The sequence below is a fragment of the Xenopus laevis genome, chromosome 5L (genome assembly GCF_017654675.1).
Source record: "Xenopus laevis strain J_2021 chromosome 5L, Xenopus_laevis_v10.1, whole genome shotgun sequence".
Lineage (NCBI taxonomy): Eukaryota > Metazoa > Chordata > Amphibia > Anura > Pipidae > Xenopus > Xenopus laevis.
Genome location: NC_054379.1, coordinates 60685815 through 60707493, shown reverse-complemented (window position 1 = coordinate 60707493; position 21679 = coordinate 60685815). Strand labels below are relative to the sequence as shown.

At 46.2% G+C, this 21679-nt stretch overlaps 1 protein-coding gene across 1 annotated transcript; it reads left to right on the top strand.

The window, feature by feature from the left end:
* Nucleotides 1–12571: 12571 nt before the first annotated feature.
* LOC121393895 (sperm protamine P1-like) lies at nt 12572–12880 on the top strand. Its single transcript, XM_041563738.1, has one exon. The coding sequence runs from the start codon at nt 12572–12574 to the stop codon at nt 12878–12880; it is 309 nt and encodes a 102-aa protein (XP_041419672.1).
* Nucleotides 12881–21679: the final 8799 nt, after the last annotated feature.

Here is a 21679-nt window from a genome sequence, read left to right as displayed (position 1 = left end):
TGGCTCTAATACAGAGTTGATTACAACATGACTGTTGCTACTAATGCCTCATTATTTGGCAAAGGTCTTCTGGTTGAGGCCTGCCTCATTTAATTCTTCTGCCTCTAATACAGAGTTGATTACAACATGACTGTTGCCGCTGCTGTTGCTACTAACGCCTCATTATTTGGCAAAAGTCTTCTGGTTGAGGCCTGCCTCATTTAATTATTCTGGCTCTAATACAGAGTTGATTACAACATGACTGTTGCCGCTGCTGTTGCTACTAATGCCTCATTATTTGGCAAAAGTCTTCTGTTTGAAGCCTGCCTCATTTAATTCTTCTGGCTCTAATACAGAGTTGATTACAACATGACTGTAGCTGCTGCTGTTGCTACTAATGTCTCATTATTTGGCAAAGGACTTCTGGTTGAGGCCTGCCTCATTTAATTATTCTGGCTCTAATACAGAGTTGATTACAACATGACTGTTGCTGCTGCTGTTGCTACTAATCCCCCCCCCCCCCTCATTAATTGCCCCCCCAGGTCTCCTCTGGCTATGAGGCAACTGTTCCTGTTCTAATTCTGTTTAGAGCAGGAGAAAATCTATATGCAGAGGGCTTTTAACAAAAACAAAGACTGTCTGCTACTAAATGCCTCATTAGTCAGCCCACACAGCAACGACCGTTCTTCTGTTTGATAATACCCTCATTTAATCTTCTGAGCCGAATTCTTCACACATACGAGGCAGTTGCCCTAAAACCGGATGAAGTCTTTTGCTGCTGCTGTTGCTACTAATGTTAGCAACCACGGGCCAGGCCTAAGGTCTCCATGTTGTAGGCCTGCAACTCATGTATTGAGCAGAAGAATAAATGAGCAGAGCTTCAACAGTAGATTTTTTGACCAAATCGACAATGAGCGCATTTAGTAGCCACCCACCTGAGCCGCGCCCAACAGTATGTTCGTACCACTCAACTCTGGTATTAGAGACAGAATCATTATAACTGAGAGACCGGGCCGTCAACCCCAGACAGACCCGCTTTTCTTGCCAAATAATGAAGGCCGTTCAAGTAGCAACAGCAGCGGCCACACAGTCATATGTTGATATCACACTCTGGGGCGGTACTAGAGCGCAACAGAACTTAAACTCCCTGACGGCAGGCCTCAACGCAGAACGCACCTTTGGCTTCAATAATGCCGCCGCATAGGTAGCCCCCGTCTAGTGTTATCACATCTGTGTATTAAGCAGGAAGGAATTAATGAGGCAGGCCTCAACAGGAAGAACCGTTGGCGTACTCGCGCTCTAAGTTGGCTGCGAGTACATGAAGGCATCCTAGTAGCAACAGCAGCCAGCCAAAGGTCTATCGCTTTTGTATCAACTCTGTATTACGGGAGCCCGCAGAATTAAGATGGAGGCAGGCCTCAACGCAGAAAAACAAAAAATGACACGTACTTTTGGCCACCCACTAACTGCAGCGCCATCTGTAGCTAACAGGGGCCAGCGGGCGGGCATAGTCATCGCCTGTAATCACTTTCCGAATATTAGAGGTCCAAGGAAATGAATGAAGTGGAAATGCTCCTATAAAACTCATTGTAATAGATACTGGTTGAAACAGGTCTATTTATTGAGGGGCATAGTAGGCCACAGCAACGCTGGTTCAGGGCAGCACAGTCATGTTTGTACCTACATCTACTGTAATTTCAATACAACTGGGCTGCTCTATCAGCATGAGTTGATAATGCTAGCGCAAGACAATGAACTATGTAGATGACTGAGGAGGACTTAATTCGCCAACCAGAAGACCCTTGTTGCTAATAATGTATGGTCATGGCATGAAGGTTTAGCTGAAGTGATGTCGAGTACATCTGCTGTTGTCAGAATTTTAATATATTCTACTGTCTGTCATTAGAGCGAGAAAGAATTAATTAGGCAGGCTCAAGCTCTAAGTTAGAATCATCTAGGGAAGCAGTGATCTAAAACATTTGATGAGGGGTGCATATTTAGGTATGCTAACAGCAGGCGTAAGCAGTGGCTTAGCTGTTGTTAAATTAACATGCCTCTTGCATTTTAGAGCACAGTAAGTATTATTGGCCTAAAGGTCTTCTGCGCTTGACGTGCCTGCCGACCTCTCATTTAAATTCTTCCTTCTGCTGCCTCCTCGTAATCAGTTATGTCCAGATAACCAGAGGAATAGATTTTGAGGTCATAGGTCCTCAAGCCCAGAAGACTTTGCCAATAATGGAGGCATTTTAGATAGCAACAGTCAAATACGTTTGGTATAGTAACTCTCTGGTTATGTCCTGACTAGAGCAGGGAATTAGATTTGAGGCAGGCCTCAACCAGAAGGACCTTTGCAAATATGAGGCGCTTTGTTGCTCTACACTAATGCCTTACGCGTTATTCATCGGCACGATCATGTTTATAAGTCTTCCATGGCTTGTAAGTAAGGGCCGACGACATTCTGGAGCGCCGGCCTCAACCAGTAGAATTTTTGCCTAAAAATAATGTCATAAGAGCTTAGTAGCAACAGTTCTTGTGGCTTTGTTGCTCAACTTGGATATATACAGGTTAGGATCGTAAAGCAACGAATGACTGTTTAATATGCTTCGGGCGCCTCAACTGAAGACCTTTCCAATTATAGAGGCATTAGGCGGGTGGCGTTCTTTTTCCGTTGTCGCTTTTTACCAGTAGCGGCAATTCCTCGGCTCACGCTGCTGTTGGCCTCTCGGCTGTGCACAGCGTCGGCAAGTCCTGTAGTTAATATTTGCTGTATTAAGGCAAAGAGAGCATGAAGATTCAAATGAAGTGCCCGTTGTGCTCACCGAAGACTTTTGTGCCAATGAAAGTCTGGAGCGCATTAGTAGCAAAAGCAGCAGCAACCTGTTTGTATGATACTGCTGTCATTAATGTAGTCACTAGATAATAAAATGAGGCAGGTTAACTCAGGCTAGTAGACTGGACCTTTGTCTAATACACGAAAGTTGATAAATGAAGTTACAGCATGACTGTAGCTGCAGCTTAGTTGGCTCAAGGGTTCTGGTTGTTGCTTCAACTCTGTATTAGGACCGGGTCGAATATAGTAGTAGGCTCTGGCTCAATCCTAAGGAAGATTTGGCTAGTAGGCCATACATTTATCATTGGTTGAGGGAGGCTCATTAGCTCTCAGATTAAATGAGTTATGGCTCTTAATACAGAGTTGCAATGTACCAAAAGCATTTCTAGTACTGTTGCTGCTGCTGTTGCTGTTAGCTATAATGCCATCTAACATCTTTTCTGCTATTTTAGAGCGGCCAGAATAAAGAGTCTTTTACTCGGTTAGATGGGGAGGGCAGCCTCTTAACCGGCCAAGATCCATTCTGGCCAAATAAAATTGATGTGCTCATTCGCTTGGGGTAGCGCTGACTAAATACAGAGTATTGATTACGAACATGATTCGTATGCTGCTTGGCTGTTGCTGAATTAACTGCCGATGCACGGATCTTTATCATTGGGTCCCATAAGGTTTGGTTAGGTCCTTATTCCAAACTGGCTCTTGAGGCCTGGCTCATTAATTATTATAGAGCCAGGATAATATTTCTTAACTGTTGAGCTCTAGGATACAGGCAGGCATGTTGTCTAATTAACACAAGAAATGAGAACTTGTTGCCAGTCTTCCCTCCTGCTTTTTTTTCTTGTTTTGTTGCTTTGTGGCGTCTAATATAGACTTGAAGACTCTAATTAGAATTGCCTCAAGTCTACAAGGGCATGTTCGGGCGACAAAAGACTCTATTTCACTTCTGGGTTTGTGTAATTAGACTGGCTGCCCATCTTAAACTTCTTCTGGCTTAATACATGAGTTGAGTTACAACATTGATGTTGCCGGTCTGGCTCGTTGCTACTAATGTTCATTATTCTGCAAGTCTTGTTCGAGGTTGAGTGCTGCTTATTCAATTTATGCTTCCGTCGCGTTCCTCCCTTATAGCCAGGCATGTCCGTACTTCTGTAGCAATCCAATCGACCTGTTGCGGTCGCGCCCCATTATTGGGCGCTTTATGGCTGATATAGCTACTAACAGGTCAGCGGGCCATCATTACAGTTTTCATTTGGTCTACTCGGGTCTTCCATGGCGTTGTTAGTGGTTGGCTCAATGCGGGTCGCAGTTTAGCAATATTAACTAATCTGTTTGGCGAGTTGCTGAGTTAAACCATGACTGTTGTCCCTCTCACCAGAAGATTTGCCAAATATTGAGCATTAGGCTGAGCCTCAATTGCAGTACTAAATAGCGGCCCACGCATTAAGTTTTGGTCAAAATGAGTCTTTTCTGTTTTGAGGTAGGCTGCCTCATTTAATTCTTCTGGTTTATCTATATTACAGACGTTGAACTACAACATTGAATTGGTTATTTTGCAGCTAGCATAGTCGTTTGCTAGAAAGAACATTTTAATATGAAGCTCATTATGTTGGGGCAAGAAGTCTTCTGGTTGCAGCTGAGCCCTGCCTCCATTTAAGATTCCTATGCTTCGGCGGCTATTCTTAGACTACAGAGTGATTAGAAAAACATGATTCTAGTGATGTGCTATTCTTTAATGCTAAGGTTATTTGGGCAACAAAGTACTGGTTGCTTGGGCGTTCTATCAATGGCTTCCTGGATGCTGTTCGCTTGACCTACTCAACGTCTGCATTGGGTTCGGCTATAAGTTAGCTCGAGTCCTTAAATTTGAGGGCAGGGTCTTTCATGGTTGGTGGCGAAACGAGAAGCTACGTCTTGGAACCAGCTTACATACTTAGACTGATGGACATTATGTAGTAGGATACTCAACAGCAGCACTGGCAACAGTCATGCTGCACTTGTCGGTTGTAATACACACTCTGTATTAGAGGCCGATGAAGAATTAAATGAGCGCATGTGCTTAATCATGATATAGGATAAGTTTTCGAGCTTGCAGCATTAATGAGAGCATGGTGCTCAGTACGGGCTAACAATAGCATGCGCACAAGTTTCCCTAGCTCCCCCCCCTCCCCTCCAATAATTGTTTGTTAGATGCATACGGATCTGCTGTAATTATGATGGAGCCACGTAAGATGAAATGAGGTCATAGGGCCTCAACCAGAATGACTCCTTTCTGCGCAGATTTATGCGATGGGCGACTTACGTTAAAGATCCACCAAATGGCTCATACGAAAAATCGGTCTTTCTCGAATACTGTCTCTGACTTGTTGGCCTGACAATTTCGCTGTCTCAGGATTGAGGCCTAACATGGCTTCTAAATATGTTGCTTAAAATTTTGCGCCTTAGTTGGCTAATTTCTTCTGTTGAGGCCTGCCTCTTTAATTCTTCTGGCTCTAATCACGTTGATTCCAATGCTTGCTGCTTGGTTGGCAATGTTTGTCACACTATTATTTTTTTACCCCTGAAACGACTGCGGCCAAAAGTCCTGTGCCTCAGTCATTATTCTTTCTTTTGAAATGATAGGAGTGCTCTATAAATGTATACAGGGAGGGCATGTGTGTGTAGCAGTTACTGAGTGAGACATATGTGCGAATTGCTCTTCCCATTGACTCCAAAGCAAAACATGGCATATATACATTTATCACTGTGTACAAAGCTTAAAAGTAAGGGAAATGTTTTAATGGTAGCCCCAAAGCCATGTCTTGTCTGGGAGTCAAAATAGGCCCTGGCATTCAAATTACACCAAACAGGCCCCAACCATCATCCCACTAAATTTGACTGGAAACCAACCAACCTGGCAACCCTGGGTGACGCAAACATAGCCATAAACTCTACTTAAATTCAAGCTGTAAGCAATAATTCAGATTTTGTCCTCTATGAATAGTTTTGTCCTTGAGTTAAATACACTTTCAGCTGCATCTGCTATTTTGCAACTTTCAACTTCACAAGCAGTTTTGTCCCAGTTTGCTGTCCATAACCTTCAAAGAGAACACACGCCATCCTTTGTTTCCAAACACTTTGTTTCCTTTGTACACAACTTATTCATAGATCCAATGCAAACCCCTTAAAGGGGCAGTTCACCTTTAAGGTAACTTTTAGTATGCAATAATATGGCAAATTCTAAGCAACCGGCGTCGCCACTGTAAATAGCCCCGCCCTTGCTTACAGTTGTAGGAGTGCAGTTACAAAATGGCAGGACCTGGCATGATGTCAAACCAGCAGCTGCGGTACTTCATCAGGTACCTGCACCGGGAGGGATACGACAATATCCCTCCAGGTGTGAGAGGCATCCAGGCACTCCGCCGCAGCATAATGGAGAGGCTGAGGCGCAGGCTGCGCAGGGTACTTGGCGTGCGCCTAACTTTGAGGGTACTCCAGAGGATCTGGAGTGATTTGAAAAGGCGCCACAGTGCATTCGTTGAAGAACTGCGCATGGAGGTTGAAGGTAGAGTTATTTAAAAAGAAAACATCTTATAATGATTTGCTATTTTACAGCAAAAATGTATTTAAGTGAATACTGTAATTAGGATTGGAACAGTTGACTTTGACTTACTGTCATAATTGCAGACAAGTTAGATAACAAGTAAATGAGCTGTCAAATGGAGATTATTTAAACAGATTATAATAGATTTATTTAAACGGAATACATGGGTTTCCCTTCTTAACTACAATAAAGCCACTTGATTCCTATTTATTTTGGTATTTTGGAGCAAATGTGTATTTGTTTAGGCCTGTGGCAAGGCTAATAAGAATTTTACTTCACATAAAGGTAGATTTATTTAAACGGAATAAATAGGTTTCCCTTCTTAACTACAATTAAGTTAATTTTCCTGTAGTTACAACATGACACCTTATCCTGTATAATTCATACTGTACAAATGCAATTGCTGTGTTACTCAAACTGAAATTCATCCATTGCCAGCTGAGTGGATCCAGGATGTGGATGATCCTGATGATGATGCAGCAGCACCACCACCTGACCAGGCAGCACCGCCAGCTGACCAGGCACCACCACCTCACCGGGCAGCGCCACTACCCGAACGGGCACCACCACCTGACCGGGCAGTGCCACTACCCGAACGGGCACCACCACCGGACCGGGTACCACCACCTGACCAGGCAGCACCACCACCGGACCAGGCAGCACCACCACCTAACCAGGGGCTCAGTGTAGGCACTCAGACTGGGAATGCCTATTATGACCACACTGAGCTTATGGTCACCCTGGTCCACCAGGTGAATGCCATCAGGCAGGATCTGGCGGAGGTTAGGGACATAGTGGAGTCCCTGCAGAGGGCCTTTGCTCCTCCTCCTCCTCCACTGTCATTTTATTATTATTCTCTTGGCCTAGCACCGTTGTGCTATTTTGGTTATTAAGAAAGTTTTTTATATCTCTATATTTTGAGTTCATTTTTTGTTTAACTAAACTAATACTCAGATGGTACTTGAAATTGTTTGGATTCTAATAACACAACGATGACTATTCTTAATCAGAGTCAAAACACTGATACGTGCCCGCGACAAAATTATTTTGCCGCGCGACTTGTTTCGCTAATTTTCCGCCGTTTATTCTGTGAAACGCCACAGATTCATCCATCACTAATTACTGATTTAAGAAAAAACTTGAATGGAAAAACCTTGAATCAGTGAATTTGGGGTAAACAAACTGGTGAAAAAAACTTTATTGTTTGAATTAATCGAGTTTTCAAGCAAAAAACCCTAACATCATGAAGGCTACAAACATCTTCAAATAATTTAAGGGACTTCTGTTATTGACTACATTGACCTCAACAGGTTTTAGCTGGAGTATTTTGGGATTATAGCTATTTACAGCTTCAGGGTGTAATAAATCTTGAACAATTCTATTTTTTATTAAAAAGAATTTGAGTTTTTTTTCTAACATGAAAATTTGAGTTTTGACTGAAAAAACATTGGTTGTTTAGGTTTTTTTAAAACCTAGAAGTGGTATCCCTGTTCCTGTCTCTGGCCATTACTCTTGTACTACCACATTTGTGGTTTATGCCATAAAATGCCCGTGTGGCTTAGTCTATGTGACCTCACGCATGGCCAGAGATAGGATCAGGGAACATAAATCAGCTATAAAGTGTAAAAGACTGGACCAGCTGGTAGCTAAACATTTTGTGGAATTAGGGCATACTGTACAACAATTAAAATTCCAGATCCTAGATGCTGTCCTGAAGATGAGAAGGGGCGGCAACAAGGTCAAAAAGTTACTAAGTTACTATATAAAGCTTGGTGGATTAGAAAATTGGATAGTTTAACACCATATGGGCTAAATCTGGAATATGACTTATCTCCTGTTTTTAGATAATTTATATGTTTTTAATTTGGTTTTAATGTTCTCCTTTTTTACAGTTTATCTGAGGAAACATTTTGCTACTTTTTCTGAAACTGGACTACCAATTGACATAGTGTCAGATAAGTGAAACAGTGTTATTTGTTTGGCTATTATGTTGCAGCCCCACTAGAGGGTGCTATGGTAATAGTGTATAAAAAGGAGAATTTGTACAATGTTATGCTATCTTGAAAAAGAGCCATGCTAGGCTTGAAACGTTGCAAATGCTGCCCTGCTGTTTGTGAATAAAGGCAATTTTTATCTTTATTCTGGAATGCTGCCCATGTCTTTTGTGATACTTGTATTCCAGTGGGGAAGGACACTGTGGGAAGAATGAACCAGGTGTGTGCCCCTCAAATCCTCTTTAAAAAAAAAATTCTGAAAACATTTCCAGTGCTCATATTTAACTTCATCGACTGTTGCACTGCAGGCGCACTACAAGCCCTTCTAGCCAGCTTTACACCTATATTTGAAGGTCTCAATAATTTTAATGTTTGGCCTGAATTATTTTCTTCCGTGTTTTTAGCATTACACCGTCTCATTGTCAGTTTTAGCCACAAGATGTCACCAAACCCTAAGAAATCAGAGTTGATTATGACCTTAGAAATATTTTCTCTAAACACACATAAAACAGCAAATGGGGTAGGAGTTAAGATAATACACTTAAATTGAAGACATTTCAAATCTATCTAATAAAGTTAACAATTTAGAGCTACAATAAGAGGATACTAAAAACAGAACCTGTAGCAATAAAAACTGTAGATATGCTGTCATGCTTCATTTTTAGTGTATTTAATGTTGTTAAATGATTGCAAACCTTGGGTGTCTCCATAATTCTACCAGACAACATTGAAGATACAGAGCTAATAACTTTTCTGTCCTTAAGGCTATGGGCAAATGGAGCTGTTGGCTCTGCTCTGGTCCATATTTTTGTAGGCTGCGAGAAGTGGATCTACTCCGTGCCCCTGCTCCATTCATCTAAGCCACTTCCATGTAGTCACATACAAGCTGAGTGGAGGTTGGCCCAAAGATGCCTGCTTTTGGCCTGACCTCTGCTTCTGCTCTGCTGCATGTGATTTGATGCAGGCAGATCTATTTAAAATCAATTGAGCTAAGACACAGAATGGATCCGCTTCTCTCAGCCTGCACAACTATGCAGGCTGAGATCAGCAGAGCCTACTGCTCTCTGTGTCCATGGCCTAATGGTGGTGGCACATGGGGAGATTAGTCACCAAGCGACAAATCTTCTCTACTGCAGGTGACTAATCTCCCCAAATGCCCCACGAATGCAAATTGCCGGTGGGATGGCATACGCATTGCTTCGGTTATCTGAAGTAGCCCGAAGTTGCCTTACGACTCTCTCCATTTAGGGAGATTAATTGCCAGAATTAGATAAGATTTGTTGCTTGTCGATTAATCTCCCCGTGTCCACCAATTTAAATGTTTAAAGGGGAACTATCATGAAATTAAAAATTAATAAAATGATTTATTTCAAGTTATTAAATTCTCTAAATATAATGTATTTTTAGTTTTTTTAATTTTGGACAGTTTTTAAGATATTTAAATTATTATACTGCTCTTGCTACAGCTGCTTCTCTCCTACCCAAGCTCAGACAAGCTCTGCGTTGGAGTCGAATTCATAATATAGATCATAATAGATCCAATACGGGTGGTCAGATTCACGTCTATTCGGCCAGATATCGATCGGGTAAGCCTGTCGGATGGCCCCACACATGGGCCAATAAGCTGTCAGTATGTCGGCAGCTTTTATCGGCCCATGTATGGGGGCCTTTACTTCTCTGCAGAACAGCAGGTTTTCCAAATGCATTTCTGGAGGGGGAGGGAGTACTAATGATAATTGAGGACAAATAAAATATATAAACTTTGTTTCAATTATATTGAAAGTATACTTCATAAAGGTGTACAGAATTATAGTTCTGTGTTAGAGCACCGGAGGGGAGGGAAGCAGGAGAGAGCACCAGAGGATAGGGAGGCAGGAGAAAGCACCGGAGGGGAGGGAGGCAGGAGAGAGCACCACAGGGGAGGGAGGCAGGAGAGTTCACCGGAGAGGAGGGAGACCGGAGAGAGCGCCGGAGGGGAGGGAGGCAGGAGAGAGTGCCGGAAGGAAGGAGAGGGAGGGAGGAGAGAGTGCCGGAGAGTAGGGAAGCAGGAGAGGGCCGGGGGGGAGGAAGGTAGGAGAGAGCACTGTAGCGGAGTATGGAAGGAGAGAGCGCGATAGCGGAGGGAGGCAGGAGAAAGCACAGGAGGGAGGCAGAAGAGAGCGTTGGAGGGGAGGGAGGCAGGAGACAGTGGCGGAGGAGAGGGAGGTAGAAGAGAGCACCGGAGGGGAGGGAAGCAGGCGAGAGCACTGTAGGGGGAGGGAGGCAGGAGAGAGCACCAGAGGAGAGGGAGGCAGGAGAGAGCACCAGAGGGGAGGGAAGCAGAAGAGCTAAACAGAGGGTAGGGAGACAGGAGAGAGTACCAGAGGGGAGGGAGGCAGGAGAGAGCACCGGAGGGGAGGGAGGCAGGAGAGAGTGCCGGAGAGAAGGGAAGCAGGAGAGAGAGCGTCTGAGGGGAGGGAAGTAGGAGATAGCACTGTAGGGGAGTGTGGCAGGAGAGAGTGCCATAGGGGAGGGAAGCAGGAGAGAGCACAGGAGGGAGGCAGAAGAGAGTGGCTGAGGGGAGGGAGGCAGGAGAGAGCACTAGAGAGGAGGGAGGCAGGAGAGATTGCCGGAGGGGAGTGTGGCAGGAGAGAGCACTGGAGGGAAGGGAGGCAGAAGAGAGAGTGCCTGAGGGGATGGGAGGCAGGAGAGAGTGCCGGAGGGAAGGTGAGGGAGGCAGGAGAGAGTGCTGGACGGGAGGGAGGCAGGAGAGAGCACTGGAGGGGAGAGAGGCAGGAGAGAGCACCTGCTCTTGCTACAGCTGCTTCTCTGCTACCCAAGCTCAGAATGCTCTGCCTTGGAGTCGAATTCTACCCAACCTCTCATTGGTTGTCTTCGCTGTCAAACCTCAGCCTTTTCTTATTTTTCCCCTGCCAGAAAGGCACTTCACCAGCTTCATTGTCCATTGCTTGCCTGAAAGTGATGCACACAAATCTCCTGCTCTTTCCTTCTTCAACAGCCCCTTCCTTCTAGAAAGGAATGTGGAATTCCTGTGGTAGTAAAGTAACTTCAAAAGGTTCCTTCTCTGGGTAAACCACTGCTTGCATAACCCCTGCTCTCTCCTTTATCAAACCCCCCCCCCCCCTGCACATCCAATACTTGCAACCCTGTAAGCCTAAACACAAGAGCATGTGCGGCGGGACATAGTGCAGGAAGTACTGATTTTGCTGTTTCTTTCTGGGGCATGGGGTAAAGTAGAAGTTGTGTGCGGGTGTCCATAGACGTAGATATCCGCTTGTTTGGCGATTTTGCCAAACCAGCGGATTTCTCCCCGATATGCCTGCATTGAAGTGGGCGATATTGGGCTGATCCAATCGTGGGCCCAACAAATGGATCATAATAGATCCGATACAGTTGGTAAGATTGCGGGATCGCGTCTATTCGACTAGATATCGATCGGGTAAACCTGTCGGATGGCCAATAAGCTGCCGACTCGGTATGTTGGCAGCTTTTATCGGCCCATGTATGGGGGCCTTTACTTCTCTGCAGAATGGCTGGTTTTCCAATTGCATTTCTGGAGGGGGGGGGGCAGAAGTCAAGCAGGGAGAGAGCAGGAGATGTGTGTGTGTGTGGGTAGAATCAGAGAATAAATTCTTTATAGCCACTGAATTAACAACCAGCAATGTGGAGATAGGAAAGAAAACTATATAGTGAAGTACTAATGATAATTGGGGACAAATAAAATATATAAACTTTGTTTCAATTATATTGAAAGTATACTTCATAAACGGTGTACAGAATTATAGTTCTGTGTTAGAGCACCGGAGGGGAGGGAAGCAGGAGAGAGCAACAGAGGGTAGGTAGGCAGGAGAGAGTACCGGAGGGGAGGGAGGCAGGAGAGAGCACCAGAGGGGAGGGAGGCAGGAGAGAGCAATGGAGAGGAGGGAGACCGGAGAGAGTGCTGGAGGGGAGGGAGGCAGGAGAGAGTGCCGGATGAAGGAGAGGGAGGCAGGAGAGAGTGCCGGAGAGAAGGGAAGCATGAGAGAGTGCCAGAGGGGAGGGAGGTAGGAGAGAGCCCTCTAGCGGAGTGTGGCAGGAGAGAGCGCCATAGGGGAGGGAGGCAGGAGAGAGCACAGGAGGGAGGTAGAAGAGAGTGGCGGAGGGGAGGGAGGCAGGAGAGAGTGGTGGAGGAGAGGGAGACAGGAGAGCATGCCGGAAGGAAGGGAGGCAGGAGAGAGCACCGTAGGGGAGGGAGGTAGAAGAGAGCACCGGAGTGGAGGGAGGCAGGAGAGAGCACCAGAGGGGAGGGAGGCAGGAGAGAACACCGGAGAGGAGGGGGAGAGGAGAGAGAGTGCCGGAGGGAAGGGAGGCAGGAGAGAGTGCCGGAAGGAAGGAGAGGGAGGCAGGAGAGAGTGCCGGAGAGAAGGGAAGCAGGAGAGAGCGACGGAGAGGAGGGAGGCAGGAGAGAGCACCGGAGGGGAGAGAGGCAGTAGAGAGCACCGGAGGGAAGGGAGGTAGGAGAGGGCACCAGAGGGAAGGGAAGCAGGAGAGAGCGTCAGAGGGGAGGGAGGCAGGAGAGAGTGCCGTAGGAGAGGCAGGGGAGAGCAGCGAACATGGACTAGGGGTCGGCAGAAGACAGGTACCTGCCCAGTGCCCCCTAGGCAGGTGCCTCTTCTGCCTAGCCCTAGTTCTGGCCCTGATGGGGACTGATGGCGACTTCCTAATGCTGCTGTGGCCCTCCTGCCTCGCCTGTCTTCTTTTACACATTCACACTGACAAACACCTTTTATACTAACACACACAATTTACATTTACACACGTGTTTTTGGGGGATTGGGGGTAGTCTGGCACATTCACAGCACATACAGTATATATATATTTGTGGGGGGGGTTTTCTGCATCTTTTTTTTTGCACAACAAAAAAATGTATTATTATTTTTGCAAATACTATATTCGCAAATCACACTTTTGTATGTTATTTTGGTAATTGTATTAAAGTTTTGCATTTGCATTTTCTGCAAGTGTTGTTTGTTTGTTTGCGCCCATAAACCTTATTTGGCTGAGTGAAACTATAAAATTGTGATTCTGAAAACTAGGCAAAAAATTGCATTGATTTGAGTCGTTTTATTGGATTTTATTTCATTCTGCATTGGTCTTAGCTGATTTTGCCTATGCAAATTATGCATGCTATATTTTAATTTTGGTACCACTGCACACCACAGTTTGGTAAAATTATCCTTATTAGCCAGCAAACTGTTCAGTAGACCCTTGGATTTTATATTTGGGATTTTTATCTTGGTACCTAATGATATGAGGGAGAGAATATGCTGGAAGCTTTGAGGCAATTTTAGGTATGTCATCAAAACCGACTTGGGAAAGCATTTTGACTCCGAAGTTTGGAGTAGAAAGACTTTCAAAAATACATGGTTTTGGGGGTCAAAAATGCAGTAAATGTAATTATTCAGTAATTTAGTATGCGCTAAATCATATATAATAAAATTTGGTAATTTACTGCTGGAATTTTTGATTTATTGGAGTCAGAAATCTACATAAAGCTATACATAGCTGGTATTGGCATGTTAATGACACTTGAGGATTTCCAAATCGAATTTTTGTGCATAAAAAAATTCTGGTATAAATCGTGAAAAATTGGAATTATACATTTTTTTGAATTTAGAGCTCTAAATCTTGTTCCAGAAGTGAAAATACATAAAAACTCACACAGATTTAGAAAGCTTGGGTTCTCCCCAAAAAAATGTATGGTTTTCCTAAGTAAACAAAAAAAACCCCAGGGAATGCACCTAAAATGAGAGAGCACAAAATGTTCTGGCACGAAGTGCAAATGAAATGCAAAATTCTGCTGGCACTTAGAGGATTAAAGGAGGCTCTTGGGAGTTAATATTTGGTCTGAACTGCTAATGCTGGCTTTGCAAGTGCTGGTGGTATTATTATGTTGGGATAGGGGGAGAGTTGCTGGTGCTTGCTACGGTATCTATGTTGGGAAATTGTACTGCTCACAGCAACAGGTGTGCAGTTAACACAAACACAATCCATCAACCTTCACTGCTATGAGCCAATAATTGCAGGATCTTCTGTCAGAGTATGATCAAGTATGTATGCTTTTTCTAAACATGCTACTCTGCATTGTTGCAGCAGGCAACTATGAAGTTATTAATACATGTGTGTGATTAAAACATCAGTGGGGAAGAAGGAGACAGAAAACATTCTACATGGCTGCCAGGGAAAGCAGTGTCAGGCCTAGGGTTGCCACTGTCCCCTCCTTTTAATGGGGGTGGGCACACTGAAAATTAAAAAATTATTGTATCTCCTGCGCATCCCCAGTGTTTCTGAGTCAATGTGGGTGTGGCTGGACAGCATGCCTCCCCCGAAATCCTGATGCCCTAAGCCCGGGCCTTGGTGGCCTTTTCACAAATCTGCAGGGCCAAGCTTCAATCAGCATTACCATTTCCCACCTTACCATTACAGTTTTTTAACAAAGAAAGCTTACAACACATTAATGAATGAAACTTTTAATTTATATAAATATAAATATGAAATGTTAACAAAAATAAGGTACACTAAAAAATGCTGCTTATTATTATTATTATTATTATTATTATTAAATCTTGTCAAATCTAGCATTTTTTCTGCTTTTTAAAGTATTGTATTTTTATAAGAAAACAGTCACAGCACAGGCAGCACATCTGCCCAAACTTACAACCAGATAATCACATCATACATAATATATAATAATATAATAATAACAGCCCCCCCACTTCCAAGTCACACAAATCACACCGCCCAAGACTCAGCCCCGGGCCAGATAGTAATAAAGTAACATAGTAAGTTAGGTTGAAAAAAGATACACATCCATCAAGTTTAACCTTGTCTATTTACAGTATAAACTGCCTAATTGCTAGTTGATCCAGAGGAAGGGAAATAAAACAATTTGAAGCCTCTCAAATTTGCCTCAGAGGGGGGAGCAATTTCTTCCTGACTCTTAGTAATACATATTAATCTAGAAAATCACTTACTGATGCCCATTAATTGTGGTGTCATTGCACCCATGTACCAGTGCCAGAAGCCATCACGTTGCCCCAATGCCAGGCTGCCAACAGCCATCACACTGCCCTTATGTACTTGTGCCAGCAGCTTTCACACTTCCCCCATGTAACTATGCCAGCAGCCGTCTTATTGCCCCCATGTACCTAGCAGCAATCATGTTATCCTATCTGTACCTGTGCCAGCAGTCAATATCCATCAGTATTGCCCCACGTTCAAGCCCCCCATCTGTACCTGTGCCAGCAGCCAATATCCATCAATATTGCCCCACGTTCAAGCCCCCCATCTGTACCTGTGCCAGCAGCCAATATCCGTCAATATTGCCCCCAAGGCTCCCATCTGTACCTGTGCCAGCAGCCGATATCCATCAATATTGCCCCCAAGGCCCAAGCCCCCTATCTGTACCTCTGACAGCAGTCAATATCCATCAGTATTGCCCCCAAGGCCCAAACCCCCCATCTATACCTGTGCCAGCAGTCAATATCCATCAGTATTGCCCCCAAGACCCTAACCCCCCATCTGTACCTGTTCCAGCAGATATTATTCATCATTATTGCCCCAAGGCCCAAGCCCCCATCTGTACCTGTGCCAGCAGCCAATATCCATCAATATTACCCCCAAGGCCCAAGCTCCCCATCTGTACCTGTGCCAGCAGCCAATATCCATCAATATTGCCCCACGTTCAATCCCCCCATCTGTACCTGTGCCAGCAGCCAATATCCATCAATATTGCCCACAAGGACCAAGTCTCCCATCTGTATCTGTGCCAGCAGCCAATATCCATCAATATTGCCACCAAGGCCCAAGCCCCCCATCTGTACCTGTGCCAGCAGTCAATATCCATCAGTATTGCCCCCAAGGCCTGAACCCCCCATCTGTACCTGTGCCAGCAGTCAATATCCATCAGTATTGCCCCCAAGGCCCAAACCCCCATCTGTACCTGTTCCAGCAGACATTATTCATCATTATTGCCCCAAGGCCCAAGCCCCCATCTGTACCAGTGCCAGCAGCCAATATTCATCAATATTGCCCACAAGGACCAAGTCTCCCATCTGTATCTGTGCCAGCAGCCAATATCCATCAATATTGCCCCCAAGGCCCAAGCCCCCCATCTGTACCTGTGCCAGCAGTCAATATCCATCAGTATTGCCCCCAAGGCCCAAACCCCCCATCTGTATCTGTGCTAGCAGCCAATATCCATCAATATTGCCCCACTTTCAAGCCCCCCATCTGTACCTGTGCCAGCAGCCAATATCCATCAATATTGCCCCCAAGGACCAAGTCTCCCATCTGTACCTGTGCCAGCAGGCAATATCCATCAATATTGCCCCAAGCTCAAGTCCCACCTGTACCTGTGCCAGCAGTCCTTATGCATCAATATTGCCCCCAAGGCCCAAGGTTCAAGCCCCCAATCTGTATGTGTACCCGCAGCTATTAGCCATCAATATTGCTCCAAGGCCCAAGCACCCCATCTGTACCTGTGCCAGCTCCCAATATCAATCAATACTGCCCACCCAAGGCTCAAGCTCCACCTGTGCCAACCCAGCAACCATTAGCCATCAATATTGCCCCCCAAGGCGGCAAGCCCAAGCCCTCCATCTGTACCTGCAGCTAGGGTTGCCACCTTTCCTGGAAAAAAACACCGGCCTTAGCCCCGCCCACAGTCCCACCCCCAATTCCGCCCAAAGCCACACCCCCAATCCCGCCCAAAGCCACACTACCTGTGCCTAGCAGTCCAACTGAGCCAGCAGCCGCACACACAACACACTCGGCTCCCCCTGCAGTCTGCACTCGCATCACGCTGACGCCGCCCACACATTGAAATCCTCATCATCACACGAGAGGAGCTGAGCTGGGGAATTGGGAGGGAGCAGCGAAGCTGCTGAAAAGTAAGTAGCTTTTCTCCCTGCAAAAAAAATTTCTCCTGCATAGTAAGTTAGGTTGAAAAAAGATACACATCCATCAAGTTTAACCTTGTCTATTTACAGTATAAACTGCCTAATTGCTAGTTGATCCAGAGAAAGGGAAATAAAACAATTTGAAGCCTCTCAAATTTGCCTCAGAGGGGGGAGCAATTTCTTCCTGACTCTTAGTAATACATATCAATCTAGAAAAAACACTTACTGATACCCATTAATTGTGGAGTCATTGCACCCATGTACCAGTGCCAGAATCCATCACGTTGCCCCAATGCCAGGCTGCCAACAGCCATCACACTGCCCTTATGTACTTATGCCAGCAGCTTTCACACTTCCTCCATGTAACTATGCCAGCAGCCGTCTTATTGCCTCCATGTACCTAGCAGCAATCATGTTACCCTATCTGTACCTGTGCCAGCAGTCAATATCCATCAGTATTGCCCTCAAGGCCCAAACCCCCAATCTGTACCTGGGCCAGCAGTCAATATCCATCAATATTGCCCCACGTTCAAGCTCCCCATCTGTACCTGTGCCAGCAGCCAATATCCGTCAATATTGTCCCCAAAGGCTCCCATCTGTACCTGTGCCAGCAGCCGATATCCATCAATATTGCCCCCAAGGCCCAAGCCCCCTATCTGTACCTGTGACAGCAGTCAATATCCATCAGTATTGCCCCCAAGGCCCAAACCCCCCATCTATACCTGTGCCAGCAGTCAATATCCATCAGTATTGCCCCCAAGACCCAAACCCCCCATCTGTACCTGTTCCAGCAGACATTATTCATCATAATTGCCCCAAGGCCCAAGCCCCCATCTGTACCTGTGCCAGCAGCCAATATCCATCAATACTACCCCCAAGGCAAAAGTCTCCCATCTGTACCTGTGCCAGAAGCCGATATCCATCAATATTGCCCCCAAGGCCCAAGCTCCCCATCTGTACCTGTGCTAGCAGCCAATATCCATCAATATTGCCCCACATTCAATCCCCCCATCTGTACCTGTGCCAGCAGCCAATATCCATCAATATTGTCCACAAGGACCAAGTCTCCCATCTGTATCTGTGCCAGCAGCCAATATCCATCAATATTGCCACCAAGGCCCAAGCCCCCCATCTGTACCTGTGCCAGCAGTCAATATCCATCAGTATTGCCCCCAAGGCCTGAACCCCCCATCTGTACCTGTGCCAGCAGTCAATATCCATCAGTATTGCCCCCAAGCCCCAAACCCCCATCTGTACCTGTTCCAGCAGACATTATTCATCAATATTGCCCCAAGGCCCAAGCCCCCATCTGTACCTGTGCCAGCAGCCAATATTCATCAATATTGCTCCACGTTCAAGCCCCCCATCTGTACCTGTGCCAGCAGCCAATATCCATCAATATTACTCCCAAGGCCCAAGTCTCCCATCTGTACCTGTGCCAGCAGCCGATATCCATCAATATTGCCCCCAAGGCCCAAGCCCCCCATCTGTACCTGTGCCAGCAGCCAATATCCATCAATATTGCCCCACGTTCAATCCCCCCATCTGTACCTGTGCCAGCAGCCAATATGCATCAATATTGCCCACAAGGACCAAGTCTCCCATCTGTATCTGTGCCAGCAGCCAATATCCATCAATATTGCCCCCAAGGCCCAAGCCCCCCATCTGTACCTGTGCCAGCAGTTAATATCCATCAGTATTGCCCCCAAGACCCAAACCCCCCATCTGTACCTGTGCTAGCAGCCAATATCCATCAATATTGCCCCACGTTCAATCCCCCCATCTGTACCTGTGCCAGCAGCCAATATCCATCAATATTGCCCACAAGGACCAAGTCTCCCATCTGTATCTGTGCCAGTAGCCAATATCCATCAATATTGCCCCCAAGGCCCAAGCCCCCCATCTGTACCTGTGCCAGCAGTCAATATCCATTAGTATTGCCCCCAAGGCCCAAACCCCCCATCTGTACCTGTGCTAGCAGCCAATATTCATCAATATTGCCCCACGTTCAAACCCCCCATCTGTACCTTGTCCAGCAGCCAATATCCATCAATATTGCCCCCAAGGACCCAGTCTCCCATCTGTACCTGTGCCAGCAGGCAATATCCATCAATATTGCCCCAAGCTCAAGTCCCACCTCTACCTGTGCCAGCAGCCCTTATGCATCAATATTGCCCCCAAGGCCCAAGGTTCAAGCCCCCAATCTGTATGTGTACCCGCAGCTATTAGCCATCAATATTGCCCCAAGGCCCAAGCCCCCCATCTGTACCTGTGCCAGCTCCCAATATCAATCAATACTGCCCACCCAAGGCTCAAGCTCCACCTGTGCCAGCCCAGCAACCATTAGCCATCAATATTGCCCCCCAAGGCGGCAAGCCCAAGCCCTCCATCTGTACCTGCAGCTAGGGTTGCCACCTTTCCTGGGAAAAAACACCGGCCTTAGCCCCGCCCACAGTCCCACCCCCAATTCCGCCCAAAGCCACACCACCAATCCCGCCCAAAGCCACACTACCTGTGCCTAGCAGTCCAACTGAGCCAGCAGCCACACACACAACACACTCGGCTCCCCCTGCAGTCTGCACTCGCATCACGCTGACGCCGCCCACACAATGAAATCCTCATCATCACACGAGAGGAGCTGAGCTGGGGAATTGGGAGGGAGCAGCGAAGCTGCTGAAAAGTAAGTAGCTTTTCTCCCTGCAAAAAAAATTTCTCCTGCATAGTAAGTTAGGTTGAAAAAAGATACACATCCATCAAGTTTAACCTTGTCTATTTACAATATAAACTGCCTAATTGCTAGTTGATCCAGAGAAAGGGAAATAAAACAATTTGAAGCCTCTCAAATTTGCCTCAGAGGGGGGAGCAATTTCTTCCTGACTCTTAGTAATACATATCAATCTAGAAAAAACACTTACTGATACCCATTAATTGTGGTGTCATTGCACCCATGTACCAGTGCCAGAATCCATCACGTTGCCCCAATGCCAGGCTGCCAACAGCCATCACACTGCCCTTATGTACTTGTGCCAGCAGCTTGCACACTTCCCCCATGTAACTATGCCAGCAGCCGTCTTATTGCCCCCATGTACCGAGCAGCAATCATGTTACCCTATCTGTACCTGTGCCAGCAGTCAATATCCATCAGTAATGCCCTCAAGGCCCAAACCCCCAATCTGTACCTGTGCCAGCAGTCAATATCCATCAATATTGCCCCACGTTCAAGCCCCCCATCTGTACCTGTGCCAGCAGCCAATATCCGTCAATATTGCCCCCAAGGCTCCCAAGCCCCCTATCTGTACCTGTGACAGCAGTCAATATCCATCAGTATTGCCCGCAAGACCCAAACCCCCCATCTGTACCTGTTCCAGCAGACATTATTCATCATTATTGCCCCAAGGCCCAAGCCCCCATCTGTACCTGTTCCAGCAGCCAATATCCATCAATATTACCCCCAAGGCAAAAGTCTCCCATCTGTACCTGTGCCAGAAGCCTCATCATCACACGAGAGGAGCTGAGCTGGGGAATTGGGAGGGAGCAGTGAAGCTGCTGAAAAGTAAGTAGCTTTTCTCCCTGCAAAAAATTTACCGGCCATGTAATTGCCGGTATTATCTTAATACCAGCACCGGCCTCAATACCTGTTTTACCTACTAGGCCAGTAAAATACCGGCCGGGTGGCAACCCTACCTGCAGCAAGCACGCGTCACAGTAATAAAAGGCAGCAGCCAGGACAGGTCAAGCTCTTTGTCTTCAATTCAGCGCAAGCTACTCCCTCCATCGCACACAGAGTCTCTCTGCTGCCCAGCCGACGCTGTTGTAATTACGTCCGACATATGGAAGCACTGCAGCCTACAGCACATGCGTTGCAGCATGGCAGGGTGAAAGGCGCCAAGTTACACACCAGGAGTAGCTCAGCCTACCCCTTGTTCCAGCCTAGCAAATCCGGGCCTGCAAAAGCCCCCGCGCACATTTGTGCCCTAGTCATGTGCAGTTTCTGCCTACCGCTAGTTCTAATTCTAAGGAAAGAGAAGGAGGTACCAGCAGGGACACAAACCATACTTGCGATACACCAGAATGTCCAGGGAGTTACCTGGACCCCTACCCCAGATTCAGTGTTTGTAAGTATATAATTTTAAAGAAGGGGTTGTGTCCCTTCCTGCACCCCCCTGCGGTGAAACACATGAAAGATCCACTGCAGGGGAACACAGGCCTGTGTGTAAGAGCATTTAATTAATAGCCATTCTATTTCATACTAAAAGTTAACTTAAAGGTTAACCACCCCTTAAAGAACAACACTTCCATTGTTCTGCATAAACAAAATGTGGGCACACATATCGCCCAAACTCTGTGTATTCATTCC

Bases quoted from the DNA above. Each gene is read 5' to 3' on its own strand.
- LOC121393895 (XM_041563738.1), top strand. From the start codon at position 12,572: ATGCCGGAAGGAAGGGAGGCAGGAGAGAGCACCGTAGGGGAGGGAGGT.